The sequence below is a fragment of the Doryrhamphus excisus genome, chromosome 16 (genome assembly GCF_030265055.1).
Source record: "Doryrhamphus excisus isolate RoL2022-K1 chromosome 16, RoL_Dexc_1.0, whole genome shotgun sequence".
NCBI classification, from domain to species: domain Eukaryota; kingdom Metazoa; phylum Chordata; class Actinopteri; order Syngnathiformes; family Syngnathidae; genus Doryrhamphus; species Doryrhamphus excisus.
This window is the reverse complement of record NC_080481.1, coordinates 8,587,437-8,606,345: the sequence shown is the minus strand read 5'-3', so window position 1 is coordinate 8,606,345 and position 18,909 is coordinate 8,587,437. Positions and strand designations below refer to the sequence as shown.

At 43.1% G+C, this 18,909-nt stretch overlaps 3 protein-coding genes across 5 annotated transcripts; all 3 read left to right on the top strand.

The window, feature by feature from the left end:
* The first annotated feature begins 1,568 nt into the window (after positions 1–1,568).
* abcb6a (ATP-binding cassette, sub-family B (MDR/TAP), member 6a) lies at positions 1,569–9,064 on the top strand. Of its 2 annotated transcripts, none has more exons than XM_058052276.1 (19): positions 1,569–1,861; positions 1,969–2,489; positions 2,989–3,129; positions 3,383–3,572; positions 3,645–3,737; positions 3,817–4,009; positions 4,122–4,243; positions 4,324–4,499; positions 4,584–4,709; positions 4,789–4,865; positions 6,140–6,203; positions 6,273–6,358; positions 6,432–6,489; positions 6,557–6,661; positions 6,750–6,924; positions 6,992–7,104; positions 7,226–7,320; positions 7,380–7,448; positions 8,424–9,064. In XM_058052276.1, exons 2-19 carry the CDS (start codon positions 1,974–1,976, stop codon positions 8,581–8,583), a joined length of 2,559 nt encoding a protein of 852 aa, XP_057908259.1. In that variant the 5' UTR covers positions 1,569–1,861; positions 1,969–1,973; the 3' UTR covers positions 8,584–9,064. The 2 variants fall into 2 exon arrangements, with proteins under 2 accessions (XP_057908259.1, XP_057908261.1); XM_058052278.1 differs by having other exon boundaries at positions 1,966–2,489.
* Positions 9,065–9,182: 118 nt separating this feature from the next.
* cnppd1 (cyclin Pas1/PHO80 domain containing 1) lies at positions 9,183–13,536 on the top strand. Its single transcript, XM_058051433.1, has 8 exons — positions 9,183–9,376; positions 9,784–9,886; positions 10,262–10,343; positions 10,421–10,541; positions 10,701–10,829; positions 10,911–10,972; positions 11,058–11,175; positions 11,903–13,536. The coding sequence occupies exons 1-8, from the start codon at positions 9,314–9,316 to the stop codon at positions 12,512–12,514; spliced, it is 1,290 nt and encodes a 429-aa protein (XP_057907416.1). The 5' UTR covers positions 9,183–9,313; the 3' UTR covers positions 12,515–13,536.
* Positions 13,537–14,119: 583 nt separating this feature from the next.
* On the top strand, positions 14,120–18,752 carry prkag3a (protein kinase, AMP-activated, gamma 3a non-catalytic subunit). 2 transcript variants are annotated; one of them, XM_058051504.1, is made up of 13 exons: positions 14,120–14,225; positions 14,312–14,348; positions 14,415–14,515; positions 14,585–14,666; positions 14,736–14,794; positions 15,372–15,417; positions 16,910–16,964; positions 17,306–17,432; positions 17,567–17,699; positions 17,786–17,823; positions 17,914–18,060; positions 18,131–18,316; positions 18,488–18,752. In XM_058051504.1, exons 1-12 carry the CDS (start codon positions 14,208–14,210, stop codon positions 18,245–18,247), a joined length of 960 nt encoding a protein of 319 aa, XP_057907487.1. In that variant the 5' UTR covers positions 14,120–14,207; the 3' UTR covers positions 18,248–18,316; positions 18,488–18,752. The 2 variants fall into 2 exon arrangements, with proteins under 2 accessions (XP_057907487.1, XP_057907488.1); XM_058051505.1 differs by having other exon boundaries at positions 17,534–17,699.
* Positions 18,753–18,909: the final 157 nt, after the last annotated feature.

The window sequence follows — 18,909 nt, the reverse complement described above, 5'->3', positions numbered from 1 at the left end:
AAAGGCCCCAAGTCTCCAAAAATAAAAGGGTGTGTGTGCTGACCTGTAGGTGGTCCATGAATCAAGTAAGCATGCATGTACCTTTATAATCACACTTTATGAGCTGGTATTTTCTCCCTTTAAACGCTTCCTTACTTTTATTTCCCAAGGAAAAACACACTTTGTTCATCTCTAAACTCTAACATTTGCATGTATCTTGATCCAATGAGATAACTGGTGAGAATTCCAGGTTACAGAGATCACCCGCTACTAAGCTGAAGGCAAGAAGCGACATAAAAAGCTTCCATGAATACGCCAAATCAACACAACTAAGAGCTTTATCGATCTGCCCTGCAGCTAATGAGATTGGACGCAGCATTCCCAACACCGCTAACATTCTTTCTGGCTAAATCACGGGATTAGATCATCTTATCCCAGCCGGTTGTGATCCATACGCACCAGTCAGCCACAAGGGTACAAAAGGGGTATGAGAGAAAGTGTGAATGAGCCCACCTAACAGATTTATACCGTCCAGCTGAGTGTGGATCCCGCAGTCAGAGAGATCCACAAAAGAAGCCAGAGATGAGGGCTGTGATGGGCAGGCTGTCACAGCCACAGGGGGACAAAAGAGAGGGATGACAACCAGCCGGTGGACAGAAGGACCATTTCCACTGACACAAAAGAAGCGTGGCGATGAAGAAGATTAACAGCTCTTTATATCTATTGTAAAGACTCTAAGTGATAAGATTTTACCCCTTTCCACATTCTGGCCGGTGTCCTTCGTGTGTGTGTGTGTCTGTGTGGGAGCAGACACAATACACCAGCAGGTCCATCCTTTCTCCAGTCCTACACGCTACCATCAGGAAGATATCATGCAATTTTTCTCTTCCTTTCATACACAGGTATATATATACACATACTTGCTTCTCAGGCTTTTATTAATCCCTGTTCAAAGGATGGATGAGCTCTCCAGGCCCTTATCATTTAAAAAAAAATCTGAATTTTAAATACCTGCAAATCCTCTTTTCATTAGGAAACTTTGACATAAAAATCCCTTTTCAGTGAAAGAAGGCACATTGATGCTAATTCTGTCACATATGTTACATCAGTGTGTTATCAGCTACCTGTATGCTTTTATGACCGCTCGCCATACCTTTGTGTTTACCGTCATCTAGTGGCCAGTATGCTACATTGCAGTCAGTGACATATATTTTTGGGGGTTATCACGGCTCACTTCAGTGCAATTTGTGTTTTATAGCGTAAATTTATATTAAAGTTATTAATGTTAATGTTATTATTGTTAAGTTTTATAAAGGAAAAGCTCACATGATAACAAATGCAGTAGTGTGGAAAAAGTGTTTGCCCCCTTCCTGATGTGTTATTGTTTTGCACGTTTGTCACACTTAAATGTTTGAGATCATCAAACAAATTTAAATATTAGCCAATTACAAAATGCAGTTTTTAAATGGAACCTCGTTGAATTTCCATTGTACGTTATCCTCGTTTTTCTGGTTGGTAAAATAAATAAGTACGTTTTTTTAATGACCGTCACTGTGTATTGCGAGCCTCTCCACAGGGGGGCGCTACAGCCCAAGCCGTACTGTTAGTGTACCAGCGACGTCCTTTGCAGAGTCATGTTTGTTGTGTTGTTTAACCGGCGTGACGCCACAAGATCGGACGGTCACAACACCGACGGTACCGATGACACAAGTCACCCTGTGCGCAGTACGCTCGGTCACTTCTCTCTGACTTTGTTCGCTTTTCGTCGCACTCAAGTGGTTTGGAGCTGGGTTAGCTAGCATACCTGCTAGCTTCTGTGCGCTAACCTCTGCAACTGACAGGTGGTGTGTGTGTGCATCGTTCAAGTTGACCTCCCCGCAAGGTAATATTTGTATTCATATTCTGGCCACTTATAGGAACTCTGTGGTTGTAAAATCAAACTAGAATCAAAATGAAGTGCAATACTTGTCTTGTGGTTCTGCCCAGCAGGAGTCATGGTGCTGGTTTCTAGCTACTGTGAAGCCGACTTCCCCATATCCCGCACTTGGGTGGATGAAGGCATCTCCCCCTGCTTCTACTTCACTCTCGTCCCTGCTGTCCTACTCACCATCTCCTTCTTTCTCGGCACCATCCACTGCATCTTCTACCAGAAATATGGCACAGCAATGGAGCCCAAGTTCATCCCCCGCTCCCGCCTCTACACACTCCAACAGGCCATCTCCATCCTTCTTTTAGTTCAGTTTGTGGCTGGGATGGTGTGGAGAGCCACCATTGGAGCGGACTTCCCAGGCTATGTGGTTTTGTATGGTTGTTTCTGTGCCCTGGCTTGGGCTTGGGCCATTGCCTTGCTGAGAATAGAGAGGCGAAGGGTTCTGTTGATAGACCGGACGCGGGGACACAGCACAGCCCTGCTGCTGATCTGGGCAGTGGCGTTTGCAGCTGAGAACCTGGCGTTTATCTCCTGGTTTAGTCCTCACTGGTGGTGGGGCCTGGAGGATAAGCAGCAACAGGTAGGAGATGATGTATTGACTTACTGTTCACCAAAAATGCACCTTATACTATTACACTGTTATAGCATTATGTGTTGTTGTGCTTGTACTTTGCCTTGGTGGACAACTGCATGGCATCAAACTGGGATCTGCGACTAATTCAGATTGCTGGGTCAGGTTATTGTTCACTCCATTGAAGGATAAAGATCATGACTGCTACCATGTTTAATAATGGATTTCTTAACGCTGTTTATGGCTCAAAGGTTGTATACGAAAGGCGTGCCTGCTTGTCATTCCAATCAAGTACCTGCTGTCGGTCTTGTTTCCTGTATGACAAGAATGCTGATTAATGCTGTGCTCGCGTCTTTTTTTTTTTTGCTGAGTCATTTCTTGCCCCTCCCACTCCATGCACTTGAAGTTGAAGCTTATCTATTGCCATCACTCGCTCGCCGCGCCACAAGCACTATCACATGCACTTTTACCGCCATGATTGTGTATTTGTGTCCATGAAACCCCTCAGGTCCAGTTTGCCTTGTGGCTGACACGCTACGTGGGCACAGGATTGCTGTTCTTTGTCGGTCTCAAAGCCCCAGGGTTGCCACGGAGACCATACATGCTGCTTATAAATGAAGACGAGCGGGACATAGAGCAGAGCGCACAGGTACTGATGTGCAAAATGTGTCAAATATATACAGTGGAACCTCAGTTTGATATGTGTCGCTGTTAAACCGGTCCCCCTGCAGCCTGTTTTAATTAAGGCAGTACTTCTCAACCGGTTTGGCTGAAACAGGCTTTTTGCAACACAATCTGAGCTGCAGCGATGAGACGCTGTTCGGTCTTTATGGCACGTTCGTCTCCAGCAGATATCTGCTGCTGTGTGTATCCCACTGAATGGTTTCTTGTCTCCATATCAGAGCCTCTTGGGCAGACCAGACCAGAACCAGTCCACCTGGCAGGGCTTCAGGAAGAAGGTGCGCCTGCTTTTACCTTACATGTGGCCTCGGGGCAGCATTTGGCTCCAGGTGCTTGTCCTCTTTTGTTTGGGGCTCCTGGGAATTGAGAGGGCAATCAATGTCTTTGTACCTATTTACTACAAAAATATCGGTGAGTACACTGTAGGAAGCCATTTTACTTTTATTTTTTCCTCTAATAACCCATTTTGTCATCGTCCCCCAGTGAATGAACTGACCGATGGCAGCAGCTGGAACACTCTGGCAACCACCGTGTGTATTTACGTCATGCTGAAGTTCATGCAGGGCGGGGGGGCAGGTAGGACCAACACATCCATCCTCTGGATGTCGAGTCAGCTCTGAAGAAGCCAAAAGTGACGCCGTCTCGCCTCTTACAGGCTCCTCGGGGTTTGTGAGTAACATGCGCTCCTTCCTGTGGATTCGGGTGCAGCAGTTCACCAACCGAGTGGTGCAGGTACGCCTCTTCGCCCACTTGCACGCCCTGTCCCTGCGCTGGCACCTGGGGCGCAAAACCGGTGACGTGCTGAGAAGCATCGACCGCGGTACCTCGTCCATTAACAGCTTGCTCAGGTGGGATGGCTGCGCTGATGAAGTCCACATGAGGATTAGCTTTTGGATTGTAAACATGCATTTTTTTGTTTTGTTTGTGAAATGCATCACAGTGTTTGTCTTCTCTCCACAGCTATATTGTGTTCAGCATCTTCCCGACGATCGCAGACATTGTCATATCCATCATTTACTTTGTCACCTATTTCAACGCCTGGTTTGGCCTCATTATCTTTGTGTGCATGACCCTCTACCTCAGTGAGTAACATCAACTGATGCTTTACTTTGCCCTGCTCTTATTCTCAGTCATAAACCCTGCGTACTTGTCCCCCCCCCAGCTCTGACCATCATCATCACAGAATGGAGAACCAAGTATAGACGAGACATGAATCAACAGGACAATAATGCCAAGACCAAAGCTGTGGATTCCTTGCTGAACTTTGAGACGGTAAAATACTACAATGCGGAGAACTATGAGGTCAGCCGCTTTGAGGACGCCATCTTGAAATACCAGGTGTGTCATGTTGCCCAACGTCTGCTGTAAAGATGCAAAGTATAATGTCAGTGTGTGTGATGGTTCTGTTTCTCCACACTTCAGTTGTCAGAGTGGAAGACCCAGGCCTCCCTGGCCCTCCTCAACCAAACCCAGAACATCATCATCGGATCAGGCCTGCTGGCCGGCTCCCTGCTCTGTGCCTATTTTGTGACGGAAGGAAAGTTCCAGGTGCTGATATTTAAACAGCTTTTTTTCTGAATAAACATCACCACAATGCAAGCTTAAATGTCTCCATGTGGGATCCTAGGTTGGCGATTTTGTTCTGTTTGGAACGTATATCATCCAACTGTATACCCCCCTCAACTGGTTCGGAACCTACTACAGGTAAGGACATGCAACTCTACTTGGCCAATTGGCTTTAATCTTTCTCTGCAGTCTGATACTGCTATTACTGTTTGTTTTGTGTACCATGGGCCATCACTCCTGAGTCTGAAGGCCCCTAGGCGGATTACATTAATATGGTAACCGATAAAAGCTGAAATCTGATTGGACAAAAAAATCCAAATGTGCATTTACATGAACTGCAATGCTACAGATGAGCTTTATAGTCCGCATGGCCTTAAAAACTCTACAGTTCAATCATTTCAATTTATTATGCTCATTTCTTGACCATTTGTATTGAGTTGTGACACAATAACCCACACAGAAATGTTCTAGATCAGGGGTGCTCACACTTTTTCAGCATGCGAGCTACTTTTAAAATGACCGAGTCAAAATGATCTACCCACTACAAAAATGCAAAACATCTATTTATTGTCAAATGTATTGAGGGTTATTTGTACATACAATGTATGTTGATGTACCTTACATAACCAAATGAGCCAATATTGCAAAACACACATAATTAACAATTAACATTTTTTGTAATTACCTCCACATTACTCCCCATTTCCCTTCTTTGGTACTGCGATGGTAGAATGGCATATGAGGCAAACGCACTTCGAAAAAGACATTGTGAAAAAAAAGTCCACCTCCCATTCCGTATGGAAGTGATATGTTTTTGCCTTTTTACTTGGTCCAGCTCCTTCACTCATTTTAGTGACCATAAACTTTAGCGAGGGCTTAAAATCTAATGCAATTCGCCGACTAGCTTAGCACTTTGCATCGTTGTTTACACATGAGCGGTGACCTAAAGGTCAAAATTTAGGTGTCATCTGACTGGTTGTCCTGTATGTCAATCAAGTAACGGGGATGGATGATAGGCTGACATCGTAAGTTCTGCTGCACTTAGAGACGTTGTTTGATTTGATTGGTCGCCCGAAGGGCAACATTCAGTTGTCATCTGAATGGCTGCCCTGTATATCAATCAAGTGACGGCATTGATGCGAGGATGATATTTTTTTAATGTCACGCCGCGATCGACCAGCGATCGACCAGTACCACCTCCGCGATCGACCGGTAGATCGCGATCGACTTAATGAGCACCCCTGTTCTAGATCTTACAGAATCTGCACCTATTCCAGCTGTATTTCCTTAGATTTCACAAAAACAGAAAAGTGGAAAAATCCTAACAGGTCCCCTTTAGATATGTATGTATATGTGGACATGGCCTTCATTTGCTGCTTTTAATGCAGGTTTGTTTGTTTTGTTTTTTTCAGAATGATCCAAAATTCGTTTATTGACATGGAAAGCATGATCAAGCTTTTTGAGGAGCAAGAGGAGGTACATTTCAATTCGACATGTGCTCCATCATGTTGGGCCTTAAATAATCTGTCCTTCTACCCTACGTAGGTGAAAGATGATGTCAATGCTGTGAATTTCCTCTACAAAATGGGAAGAATAGAGTTTGAGAACGTTTACTTCTCCTACACAGATGGGTCAGTTCATGTTTGTTCTGTGCAAAATGTGTGATGGCGGGCAGGTTGCTCAGCGTTTGTTACTGTTTTACAGTAAGGAGGTACTCAAGGACGTCTCCTTTACAGTCCCGCCAGGACAGACTGTAGCTCTGGTACGTCTAATCAGGAAATGAATCAGTTAAGAAAGCATCACGGTGATCTTTGATAAACCTTCCATAGGTGGGACCCTCAGGGTCCGGGAAGAGCACCATCATCCGACTACTCTTCCGCTTTTATGACGTTCAAGGGGGCTGCATTCGCATTGACGGTCAGGACATATCCAAAGTAAGTGCATGTGTGTGTGAAATGGTTTTAGCACAGGAATGTGGGAGGACACCAAGATGACCCCCTCGTTTCTATTCTTCGTGTCCAGGTGAAGCAGGCGTCTCTGCGTGCGCACATTGGCGTCGTCCCCCAGGACACGGTGCTGTTCAACGACACCATACTGGAGAACATCCGCTACGGTCGCATCTCTGCAAGCAACCAGGAGGTAGAGGAGGCCGCCATCGCTGGAGACATCCATGACAAAATCATGGCATTCCCTGAAGGTGATTGAAGGATCAAGCATTTTGGGTTCCCATGAGCATAATACCATATATTGTTTCTTTTTGACAGGGTATGATACTCCAGTTGGGGAAAGGGGTCTCAAGCTGAGTGGAGGCGAGAAGCAAAGGGTGGCCATCGCGAGAACCATCCTCAAAGCACCCCAGATTATCCTCCTGGATGAGGTGACAAATCGATTATTTGTATAATTTCCTTTATGTCGCTCAGCGAGGAGAATCGTTTTGAGAAGCTCATAAAGTCTGTAAGCTTTTATCGCCCATTACAGCACATGATGTGTCTCCACAGGCCACATCAGCGCTCGATACCCAAACAGAACGCAACATCCAGGCTTCACTAGCCAAAGTCTGCGCTAATCGTACAACAGTTGTTGTTGCTCACAGGTAAAAAGGAAACAAAAAACAGTTTGTGGTATAGTATAGATAACAAACTGGATTCACAGGTTGTCCACAATCATTGGAGCAGACCAGATTTTGGTCATCAGCGAGGGTCGGATTGCCGAGCGAGGACGGTAAGCACTGTTTTTCAATTATTTATTTGTATATTTAATCAGTTGCCTATTGACCAACATATGATCAAAAGCATCAGGTAAATATGCCAGAATTAGCTGCAATAGCTACCTTTCATCTGACAACTGAAGTGTTTTATCTGTACAATTTTATTTGGATTTTTGTTGATTTGGTGATTTTACCTTTTGTAAAGCACCTTGAATTACCTTGCACTCGACCGTTGCTCTAGAAATAAACTCACCTTAACTTACCTTGTTGTCCTGAGATGGGCCCCATCAAACAGATATACTGTACACTGACAGATACCGCACATACAACACCATAAAACCATATAAGAAAGATAAAATGATAATACATGTATAGACAATATCACACCTGTATACAGATATGTACAAGACCAGTTACAAAGAGACTTTCTGCAGTAATTCCTCGTTTATTGGGGTTGCTTGGGTCCAGACCCGACAATAACTGATAAGTACATTATTGCGACATAGGATTCCTTATTTTTAAATCAAATATTTTCATAGACCAACCTTTACAACCTTCTAAATACCAATTGTTACATTAGAGCCCTCGAGACATGAGATAGCACCCCAATAGTCACCTTTACACAACATAGTGGACATAATAAGTGAAAATAAGAACTCAGACATGTTAGTATTGGGAGACTCGCATTCTCACTGAGTATTGGTGTGGTGGTGATTGTCTCATCAACGTAACACAACTGACATTTCATGGCCAATGTAGAATACCCCAAGCCTGCCGCTGACTTGTGAGATGGGTGAGTACAGTGCAGCAAAACTTAATAACAAGACAACATTCAGATAGCTGTCCAAGTCTAAAATATTATACATATTAAGGGTATTATCATTTGTCCCAACTGTTATCTCAATAAATATAATAGAAGGGGCAAATGAAAGGATAGACACAAAGGGGTTCTGTGAATTCTCAGTAAAATCGCTGTCATTCTGTTCAAGACACGAGGAGCTGCTGCACAAGGGAGGCCTTTATGCAGACATGTGGACAAATCAGCAGCAGGCCCAGGACTCTGATTCCTCATCGGAGACAGAAGCCAAAGACTGTACACCTGAGAAACTACAGCCGCCATCCACTCCATCAGGCCACCACGGCCACTGAATGTACTTTTTGTTGTTTGCTGTGACAAGAGCCCATTTTATACACCTCTTTATTTCAGATATGATTTCAGCTCCGTATAATGTACCTACAGTCTTGACTTTTATTTTCAAACTGTGTTTACATTTCTGATTGGGATATATTTTTTTAAAAACCTGTGCAATGTAATTAGCCTTTGGGTGACCACAACACTATTCACATATCTTTTCAGTGTTCACAGTGTCAAAATGTGATCCTGTTTTTTAAAGTGACATTTTAGAAAAAATGTTCTATGTGTGATAAGGGAATTCCTGTTTTTTGTGTATGTTTTACAACCTGGTGGTTGTCTCAGGCCAGACAAGTAATTACTTACTTAATAAGAATAAAGCCATATTTTGGGCCACCGCTAAGTGTGAGCTCTATGATATGATCCTGTTATTTCTTGAATGAATTGCTCTCAAGAAATTGTTAAAGCTGTTATTTAAGTAAAATAAAATTGCCACTATTGTGGTGTAAAATTATCGAACTGGTAATACAGTATTTTACAGGGTTTTTTGGCGACACCTTGACGTCATTTCTAAAGAAGCTATAGAATGCAGCGCGCCCCCTGTCGGCGACTGATGTCTTGAACCACGGAAGCTGTGTGACGTCATCGTCAGGTCAGGGCGTGTTGCGAGCGGGGCGACGTGTTCAGGCCAAGCTGTCGTCTTTTCAACATCAGCTGGACTAATGTTGAACATTCAATAACTTAGACATGGATTTTAAGTCATTATTCAACGATACAGCGATTCAGTTTTCCGACTTCCACGAGTTCACGGTATGTGCTAATCCGACAACTACTGAAGCTAAGCTAGCCCAAGGCGCCATATTAGGCTGTTGTTAGCCTGCTACTTCACTGAATATTTTTTTTTTATCTCCGTGACATTTTTTAACTGAGTAGAAAGTTACCTTAACTTCTAAGGGGATCTTTCGTATCATGCAGGAGTTATGTAGAACAGGTAGGAAGTGCTAACAACCATGTTTATGTCAAATACGCGGTCGGCGGTTATTAGCTAGCTCAGCTAAATTTCCTGTTGGGTTACATAAATACACACATTTCGAGAAATCGTAGCGCTAGTTAATTGATAATATGTCAGATTTATGAAGCAGCAACAGGAAGCAACAACAAAACATTAACATTGTTCGTCAGTACTCCATGCAATTGTAAGACGTTCGTGTTTACAGTTCCTTCCTGGACACCAGAAGTTGTCTGAACGAGTGAGAAAGCGACTCTATTATGGCCTGGAACAAGATGTGTCTCTTGAGGTCCTCTCCTCCCCTGTGACAGGTGAGTTTTTTCAGTTTCAAAGGCATTGAAATTACATGTGTTTGGACAGAGATAATGGCCATAGCAAAAATTGCTCATGCGAGTTTCATTTAAAGAGGATTTATTATGCTTTTTACACTTTTCTGACCTATAAATATAGTTATAATGTTGTATTCTCGTGTTAAACGACGCCAAAGTTTCAGATAATGAGGTTTGCCCAAAATTAAGTTTGTGATGGCTCCAAACGCTAGGCATGATAAAACCGTTCCGTTGGGATGTCCCCTTTTAAAATGAACAGGAAACTGAAGAAACAAGGGTGGTCTAATACAATTTCCCATGACTGTACAAAAAATGTTTTTAATCGTGGCTGTGACAAATGTCCTTTATCTTCGTCAGATATCGCTGTTGAAATCTTCCAGAAAAATGCCCCGAGCCCAATACGAAAGCTCCACAAGAAGTATGCCGCACATGTCGCCAGGTGGGCATCCTCACGGCAATCAAGTGCAAGTAGATTTCACATAGAATACAACAAGCCCTGTGTTGTATTTGTTGTAGGGAGGCTTGCATTTCCCCGTGTGCCATGATGCTGGCTCTGGTTTATATTGAAAGGCTCCGTCACAGAAACCCTGAATACCTGCAAAAGATCTCCTCCTCTGACCTCTTCCTGATCTCTATGGTATGTGTCTCGAGTTCACAGGTCATTTTATACATAAGCATATCCTTGGGTAATTTTTGATTGACGCATATCTTTTACTTCGAAGGGCCATTTGAGCCGTCTGACATTTTCAGTGAGCGTTTTGACAAAAGCACATTTCTGCTATTTTTGTGTGTGTAGATGGTTGCCAGCAAGTACTTGTATGATGAAGGAGAGGAAGAGGAGGTTTTCAATGATGAGTGGGGAGCAGCTGGGAAGCTGGACGTTGAAACGGTTAATAAGCTGGAGATGAATTTTCTGAACGCCATTGTAAGTTTGTGTGTGTGTGCGTGCGTGCATGCTCGTACTTCTCCTTGTTCTTTGTCCCAACCATCATGCCGATTCTTGCAGGAGTGGAGCCTCTTCACAGAGTCAAAAGACTTCTTTGATTCACTGAGCCAAGTAGAGACCAGGTCTGTGGTTGTCTGCCATTGAAATGCACACTTGCCCAAGTGGGAGTTTGGTGTGTAACAATCGTTTGTTTTTGTTTTTCCTCAGCATTGCACAGCGTCAGGGGATGAAGCGAGGTTGGTTTACCTACACTGACCTATGCGTGTTACTGGAGCAATCAACATGGAGCCAAGCACTTACAGCCATCTACCAGCACTTTACCAAGGTGAGTGGGGGGGGATTCAACACTGCAGACCTGCGGACATGTATGATGTCTGTATTAACGGAATCGCACAACTAGCCAATCAAATCGGAATCTACTGTTACGCGCAGAGTCTTGCAGAAATTGACCTAATTTAAACAAAACTGGTCATCATTAGGCATAGGATTGTTTGTATGAGGAAGTATTTCCCCAGCAGACTGCTGAATCGTGGCAGAATGTTATCACAAACCCTGGCCCACCCATTCCCGAACTAAATAGTTTAGCAGAACATGCTAGTACGGCTGTGTGTGAGAGACTGTTAGACTGTTTCAGCACCTTGGTATGTTTGTTCCATAGAACTGCATGAACAAAGTGAGTCCTTTTGTCAATCATACAAGCTTGGTGGGTGGAGGTGGGGCTGCTGGCATACACACAGAGTGCAGAAGATTGTAATGTAGTAGAAATTAAATTAGTAGATTGCAAAATATCGGCATATACTGTAATACTTCTTAATAGTTGGTCAGTTTTAGTGTCGTTCTCTTAGGCCCGACCTCGTGTCTTGTGACACCCCTAAAAAAACAGAATTTATTCATTTTTGATGCTCAAACTGTGATGTAGTGTGGGAGGACTATACTTGCAAATGGTGGTTAGTCATTCATTATTTTGGAAAACCGATTAATCTGACTAACATTTTATTTGACTTTCCCAATAACAATATTTAGTTTTACTAACAATTGTTTTAATTGTTTAGGTTTCATGTATGCTCGGATTTTTGTACCTGACCAGTGTGGCTGGCCTCATTGCCACCAGCACTGTGCTCCACCAAGTCAGCCTCTGTCCAAATGGCCGCACTCTTTTGCCACACCCAACTGAAGTCACTCCGGCACACCTTCGCACCTCCAGCCTCAACCCAGAAGCTTCTTCTGAACTCGGTCACCTCGCCTCTTGCACTCTGGCCAACAAGAGTCTGGACCGTCACACCAAAGTGGTTGGAGAGGGCCGACACCACAGTCCAGCTTCTGTTCCAGCCACCTCAAAGACATCTATTTTGTATCTCTGGGGCTCACTCCTCAGCTCTGTTGGCTCCACACAGCCAGAGATGGAGATGGTTTCTCCTGACACCTGGTCCACTGCTGCCCCCTTTCTTCCTGGCTGCCATACCACCCTCGCTCAACGTGAACGCATGCTGAGAAACCACTCGACTCTGTTCAGCCATCATGCATCATGGCTGGCCTCCATCTTCCTTGAAAGCTCTGAAACCAGTCCTGACCTTGGAATGTTTCCACCTGTGCCACTGGGACATTGTCGTCAACATTTTATGGTACCTGTAGACAAGACAAGAGCTCTCCTCATGCCAGGCTAGCAGCCTGCAGACCCCACCGCTAAAAGCTCACGGTCAAAGAAATAGAAGACAAACCAGCACTGTTTTTCTTAAGCTCCTCACATTTTTATTTCCATTTCTCCTATGTAGACCACAGTAAGTGCACATATCATATTTCACTGGTGTGTTAAACACTTTGCTGCAGAGTCATGGTGATTTAAGGGTTTTCATTTTAAGTTTTTTGGGGCTAGTTGGCCTGTTTTTGCTTGAAAGCTAAAAAGCTTTTGTGTAGAGGGTTAAAGTAAGTTTGGTTTAAATGATGTTACTCGGTGAGAAGAACAACTATAAGAAGTTTCCGGCCAGAAACGGGCCGCACACGCACAATATTCTGCAACTGCTGTGCTTTTCAATCCACATTGCCCCCCACTAAAGCTAACTATTGTCTTAATACAACAGGATAGTAGTTCACTATTGTTTCCTCATTCTCCGGGGCTGCTTACATAAAAGCTGAAGGATGCCAGACACCCCCTTTGATACATTTTGTGCTTTAAAGATGCTAAAACCAATCCAATGTAGGTCAATAAAACATCCTAGCTTTGTGTAATAGCACATTAGCAGAAACGAGCTGTGAGCCAAAAATGGCCACATTTTGCACACACCTGCTCTAAGGTATCATATATTCAGTATTCTTTGCATTTTGGAGTGTAACTCCACCTTATCTAGTATGCTACCATCATAGTGGAAGATGTACGTATATCTACTTGTTGCTTCACTCCACACCTGCTGCCATATCCATCTTTTTCACAGGATTTCTTTTCAAAGTTTCACTTGCATCATGTTTTGATGATTGTGTCCCACATTAAGCCAAAATGGTCCCCAGGACTTTGGAATTTATCGAGTTGCTATGACAATTTATTATACTTGGAAGAACAATGTCATTTTGTACATGTTGTAAAATGCAAATATTGTTGGAAAAAAGCAAGACTATTTAGGGGAGGAGAAAATGCTGAAATGAATAAAGAATGGCTTTCTTTTAGTCTGGAAGCTTCAGACTTGAAAAGCAATATGTCCACTATCCTTTCTGCACATAGACTCATCGAGTCACCGACCCGTAGGATACAAGGGCAAAATGAAAGGATTGGGTTGGGGGGGGGGGGTGAGCTCTAAGGTGCTTGTCACTGCTGTCCTTCCATAGAGGTAGATACTTTACCAGCACAGCAGGTGTTTAGCAGCAAGTTGAATGTGTTAATGATATTTTTATGCTCTGCCATGATGGAGGATCATATAGCCAAGCTCAACAGGAAGTGATCGGAGCTTTCCCTGGAGATGGTAATGACTGGTAAGACTACAAATGTTTTTCAGTTAATTTACGAAGTATAGAAAAGCTTTTTAACCAAAGTGAATTGTTCTTATAGTTTTCATATCTTTTTTTTTTTAGCAGGTGTCAACACCTCACCAGCCGTGAACCTCATGATAACGCTAGAAATCTCCTGTGTGCACATTGCAATTCATCTCTCAGTGCACAGAAAACAAGAGCATAGTGAAAGTGTTTAGTACTTTCATGGAGCAGATGTCCGGAGCGGAACCCTCCCCCTGTGCCCTTGGACCTGACACATACCACTGTACAAGTCCTAAAATAGTCCCAACCTCCTCTCGACAGAGTGAGGAACTAAGCGGAGCAGCAAGTGTCTTTTTCTGGCTTTGAAACCAACATTTTCATGGACACAGCAGAATTATGGAACCTCCCTCGCAGGTAAAATGAATAAACGGGGGTTGTGTTTCTCAACATTCAAACTATCTGGATTATGTCATGCAGGCAATAACTCACTTGTGTTGTAGGTTTCATTCCCAACCAATGGGGAGATGCAGAAACAAGGTACGACTGCAATAGCTGCTGACGTCAGCTTTGTCGAATGTAAACACACATGTCCGTGTCTCCCAGAGGCCGATGTCACAATCTATATGAATTTCATGAAGAGTCACTGCTGCTATGATGCCATTCCAACCAGCTGTAAACTGGTCATATTTGATACCAAGCTCCAAGTAAGTACTCACTTTGTTCTTCAGCTGATGAATGACCGTCGCCCTCAATGTGTTTATCCACATCCAAAGGTGCAAAAAGCCTTTTATGCGCTGGTGGCAAACGGCTTAAGGGCTGCACCTTTATGGGACAGCAAGTTGCAGAAATTTGTGGGTGAGAAAAATATATAACAATAATGATGAGATCATTTCACTGAAGAAAAAGCATCTTCTCCCTTCACAGGTATGCTGACGATTACAGATTTCATCAATATCCTTCATTGCTATTACAAGTCACCCTTGGTGAGAAATTTTGGATCGTGGATCTTAAGGCGGATCTAAGCAGAGCTTCAGAATGCCAAAAGAAGAAATGGAAGTGGGATGAAAAAACATTTTGAGTAAGCAATTTATTGAAAACAGGCATAAACCTGAAATAGGCTGACCATTATTAGATTTTTAGGATTTAGATCAGGGGAACGCACAGGCTGGTCCAAAAGAGTGAGGTTATATCTCTGGAAGAAGTGCTTTGTCAGACGGGGATTGGGAACCGCACAGCCAGCGGACGTTTTACGCCCCTGCACAAACTGACGTTTCAAATGACTGTCTTACTGTGTCCAACCTCAGCAGCAATAGCTCGCTGCAAGAGGCCTGGCTTATGCAGCTCAATCAAACGACCATGTGCGAAGACAGAAAGCTTATATGCCTTTTGACAGTTTTTGCTGATATTTTGGCTTTTAAAGGCTGCGGTGTCTAATGCTTTTTGGAAATAAATTAATTCCTCAGTTTTTTTTTTTTGCATTTTGAAGCTCGACGTAGAACCTCCTTAAGATCCAACAGTACAAAATGTTTTTTGTGACAATAACATATTCCTCTGAAAAAGGTGCAGATGTACGAGTTAGAGAGCCACAAGATTGAAACATGGAGAGGTGAGCATGTAACCCGGATCAAGAATTCCCTTTCAGCAAGTATTTCCTCCAAATCTTTTAACAACAAACCAATTCATAAAGACTCCAACCAGCTTCAAGTCCTTTTAGATGTGCACCGTCAATAACTAGGACGGCTCAAGGGTTTATATCAGGGATGTCAAACATACGGCCCGCGGGCCGGATCCGGCCCGTCTGGTGGTTTGGTACGGCCCGGGGAAGAAAGCTGCATTGTATAAAAAAAATATGAATTTAATTTAAAAATTGTAGTTCTTGTATTATCCGCTAGGGGGCGCATTTTCCCTGTTTAAAAGATATGTGCGCAGCAAGCGTTAATTCTGACGTGAAACGGTACAAAGAGAAGATTTCAGGGCTGTTGATGGAGTTTGAGAAAAGATTTCAGGTTTTTAGCGAACTCGAAACAGATTTTGCAGTTTTTCGCTCACCATTCACAGTCAAAGCTTCTGATTTGCCCGTTGCCATGCAACTTGAAATCATTGATTTGCAGTGTGATGTAGAACTGAAGGACAGATTTGCCTCTGTAAGCTTGGACACATTTTACAAGTACCTCCTACCAGGCTATCCCACATTGACAGCACTAGCTGCTAAAAAATTGTCCATGTTTGGGACAACCTACCTTTGTGAGCAAGTTTTCTCACTAGTGAACATTAATAAAACAAAGCTGCGCTCAAAGCTCACACATAAGCATTTGAATGAGATTCTGAAATTGGCTGCTTCTCAGGACATGATGCCTCATATTGATGCACTTGTGCAGGATAAACGATGTCAAGTTTCAAGGGCAAATTCCAAGCAAGACGAATAATTGCTGTGAAAGTTATTCATTTGTTCAAATTGCTTTCCAGATGTTGAAAAACAGTGTTTTTAAGTTCCACAAGGCTGGTATAAATGTTTTTGGAACATTGTTACTAATTATGTGATCAGTTTTATGTACAACACACTTAAATATATGTTTAACTGTGTAAAAGTGTTGTTAAAATTGCACATACTTTATTTATGTTCTTATGTTATTCTCTTGTTCATAATATATTGTTCATAATGTAAAAGGAAAATTCTGTTAATAAACATTTTGATAATTTACTCATTCTTTGCACAAATTATTAGTATTAGTGACTAATACAAAGGAAAAAAGTGGGCTTATTGTTAGTTCTATGTAATTTTGCAATGAGTTTACTGGTCCGGCCCGCTTGATCTCAAATTAAGCTGTATTCGGCCCGCAGACCAAAGGGAGTTTGACACCCCTGGTTTATATTGTTTATATCAGTCTGGCTGGATGGGAAAGCTCTAGATTGAGAGCTTGGAGCAAGATCCAGTCTATTTATCCTATAAAGGAGGCTCGTTTAGATGTTATCATCCCGTTCAAATGTCATGACGGTCATGTACACACCTGTTTATTTGTCCGAGGCTAAAGACACAGTGCCCTGAGAATTTTATGTGTGTGATTTTACTTTGATTCCTGTAATCTTCTCTTGTTTAGATGTCTATTTAAAGTGTTCCTGTCCACTTCTGATTAGCATTTCTCCAGATGCCAGGTAAGTACAGAGCGCTGCTTTTATCGTACAACACACGCAATAATGCCTCACACGGGCTACTGTTGCGGATGTAACCGATGGCAACTTACAAGTCAACTCTGATCCCCCGACGTCACTTCCTATCTACGCTGGAACACATTTACAGCAACACACAAGCTTGTCTTATTTATGCCTTAAATGGCTTATTTTCTCTCAAATACTGTACATATAGGGGTGTTATTTCATGTCTAGAGAGCTCTAATAATATTAAAACCCATATTTAGAAGGTTGTAAACAGGTTTTCTATGCATGCAGTGGGTGTGCACCATTTGATCCGTCTTGTCTCTCATCTCTTTTCCAAGCCTCTTCGATGCCATCTATTCCTTACTCAAACACAAGATCCACAGACTACCTGTCATCGATCCAGAGTCGGGGAACGTCCTGCACATTCTTACCCACAAAAGGATCCTTAAGTTCCTCCATATATTTGTGAGCAGGCGAACCCTTTCATTATATCTAAAGCATGTGTTATTTAACCAGCTCTTTATTGTACTTTGTTTTCGTGCAATTTAACTGGGCTGTACTGCCAGGGGAAAAAGGTTCCCAAGCCTGTGTTTGTTCAGAGGCAGATCCAGGAGCTGGGAATCGGAACCTTCAGAAATGTTGCCACAGTTCACGAAACAGCGACACTTTATGATGCCCTTTCTATATTTGTGGAAAGGAGGGTGTCTGCACTTCCGGTGGTTGATGAAAGAGGTATGTTTGGTTGGTGGGTTCCTCTCCTAAATGCTCCCCTGGTCTGTAAGGCTGCCTACTATTCTGCTGTGTGTGTTTTTTCCCAGGCAAAGTGGTGGCACTCTACTCAAGATTTGATGTTATTGTAAGTATGACAGATATGGTTTGTCTTCTGCATTCTGACTGTGTGTTATTGCATTTTGGGATGCCTGTGATGACGCTGCCTTGGCGGCAGAATCTGGCTGCCCAGAAGACGTACAACAATCTGCATGTCACAATGCTAGAAGCTCTTCATAGACGCACGTGTTTCATGGAGGGTGTGATCAAGTGCTATCCGGATGAAACACTGGAGACCGTCATAGATCGTATAGTCACAGCTGAGGTGGGTGCGTCCTTCCGCGGTCTGGGTTTTGAAGTAATTGAAGAGAACACCGTCTGTTTCTGTCCTATAGGTCCACCGGCTGGTGCTAGTGGACAGAGGTGACGTGGTGAGGGGCATCATATCACTGTCTGACCTGCTGCAGGCTATGGTCTTAACCCCAGCAGGTATTGAAGCCCTTTTGTCGTAGCAGCGAGGGGCAGAGGGGGCCCCAATTATTGTCAGTGTAGGCTTCAGTCCTGGCTGTGCTCCCAGGAAGGTAGGCTCTGGAGCCTCTCCCCCTCCCCTAATAACAATCACACTTAGCTTAGTGTCCCCCGGAGCCCCCATGTTTCAATGTTATGTTGTTTCCCCAAGCATGCTGCTGCCCAGAACATTTTGCATGAAAAAATACTGTGGATGTTGTTCTAATTTTTTTAATTTCTTTCAGAAATAACCCTATGAGTGACATCTTGCAGCTGTTTACGTGAAGCTTTCTGTGCTGTTGCTTCTCGGCAGCTAGAATGGACAGTGAGCCAACCTTACAGACTCTGCCACTCTGTTCTGTTCTATTGAGGTCTTCAACTTGCTGTCCATTTGGCTACATTTGATCAAATTGATCAATATTGTACTAATTTCTACAAAAAAATATGTTGTTGTGAGTCTTGTTGTACAGTATTTAAAAATAACAAATACGATTACAGTAAATAAAATAATTTCCCAGCTATCAAACATGGAACGACGTTTCATGCAGTACTATTTTTGTCCACATGGTGGTAGACTGTGGCTTTAAAGCTCTTCTGGCCTTACAGTACGTAAACAAGGAAACACGTGACCTTTTAGTATTTCTGACCACTGATCGCCCCACCCAGT

What these genes read in the sequence shown, in the direction of transcription:
- abcb6a (XM_058052276.1), top strand. Translation starts at nt 1,974, where the DNA reads ATGGTGCTGGTTTCTAGCTACTGTGAAGCCGACTTCCCCATATCCCGC. An exon ending in TACTTCTCCTACACAGATGG is followed by an intron (nt 6,359 to 6,431) that starts GTCAGTTCATGT and finishes ACTGTTTTACAG; the next exon opens with TAAGGAGGTACTCAAGGACG. An exon ending in ACGGTCAGGACATATCCAAA is followed by an intron (nt 6,662 to 6,749) that starts GTAAGTGCATGT and finishes CTTCGTGTCCAG; the next exon opens with GTGAAGCAGGCGTCTCTGCG.
- cnppd1 (XM_058051433.1), top strand. Translation starts at nt 9,314, where the DNA reads ATGGATTTTAAGTCATTATTCAACGATACAGCGATTCAGTTTTCCGAC. An exon ending in TGAATTTTCTGAACGCCATT is followed by an intron (nt 10,830 to 10,910) that starts GTAAGTTTGTGT and finishes CGATTCTTGCAG; the next exon opens with GAGTGGAGCCTCTTCACAGA. An exon ending in TCTACCAGCACTTTACCAAG is followed by an intron (nt 11,176 to 11,902) that starts GTGAGTGGGGGG and finishes TTAATTGTTTAG; the next exon opens with GTTTCATGTATGCTCGGATT.
- prkag3a (XM_058051505.1), top strand. An exon ending in CAAGTTGCAGAAATTTGTGG is followed by an intron (nt 14,667 to 14,735) that starts GTGAGAAAAATA and finishes CTCCCTTCACAG; the next exon opens with GTATGCTGACGATTACAGAT. An exon ending in TCCGGTGGTTGATGAAAGAG is followed by an intron (nt 17,700 to 17,785) that starts GTATGTTTGGTT and finishes GTTTTTTCCCAG; the next exon opens with GCAAAGTGGTGGCACTCTAC.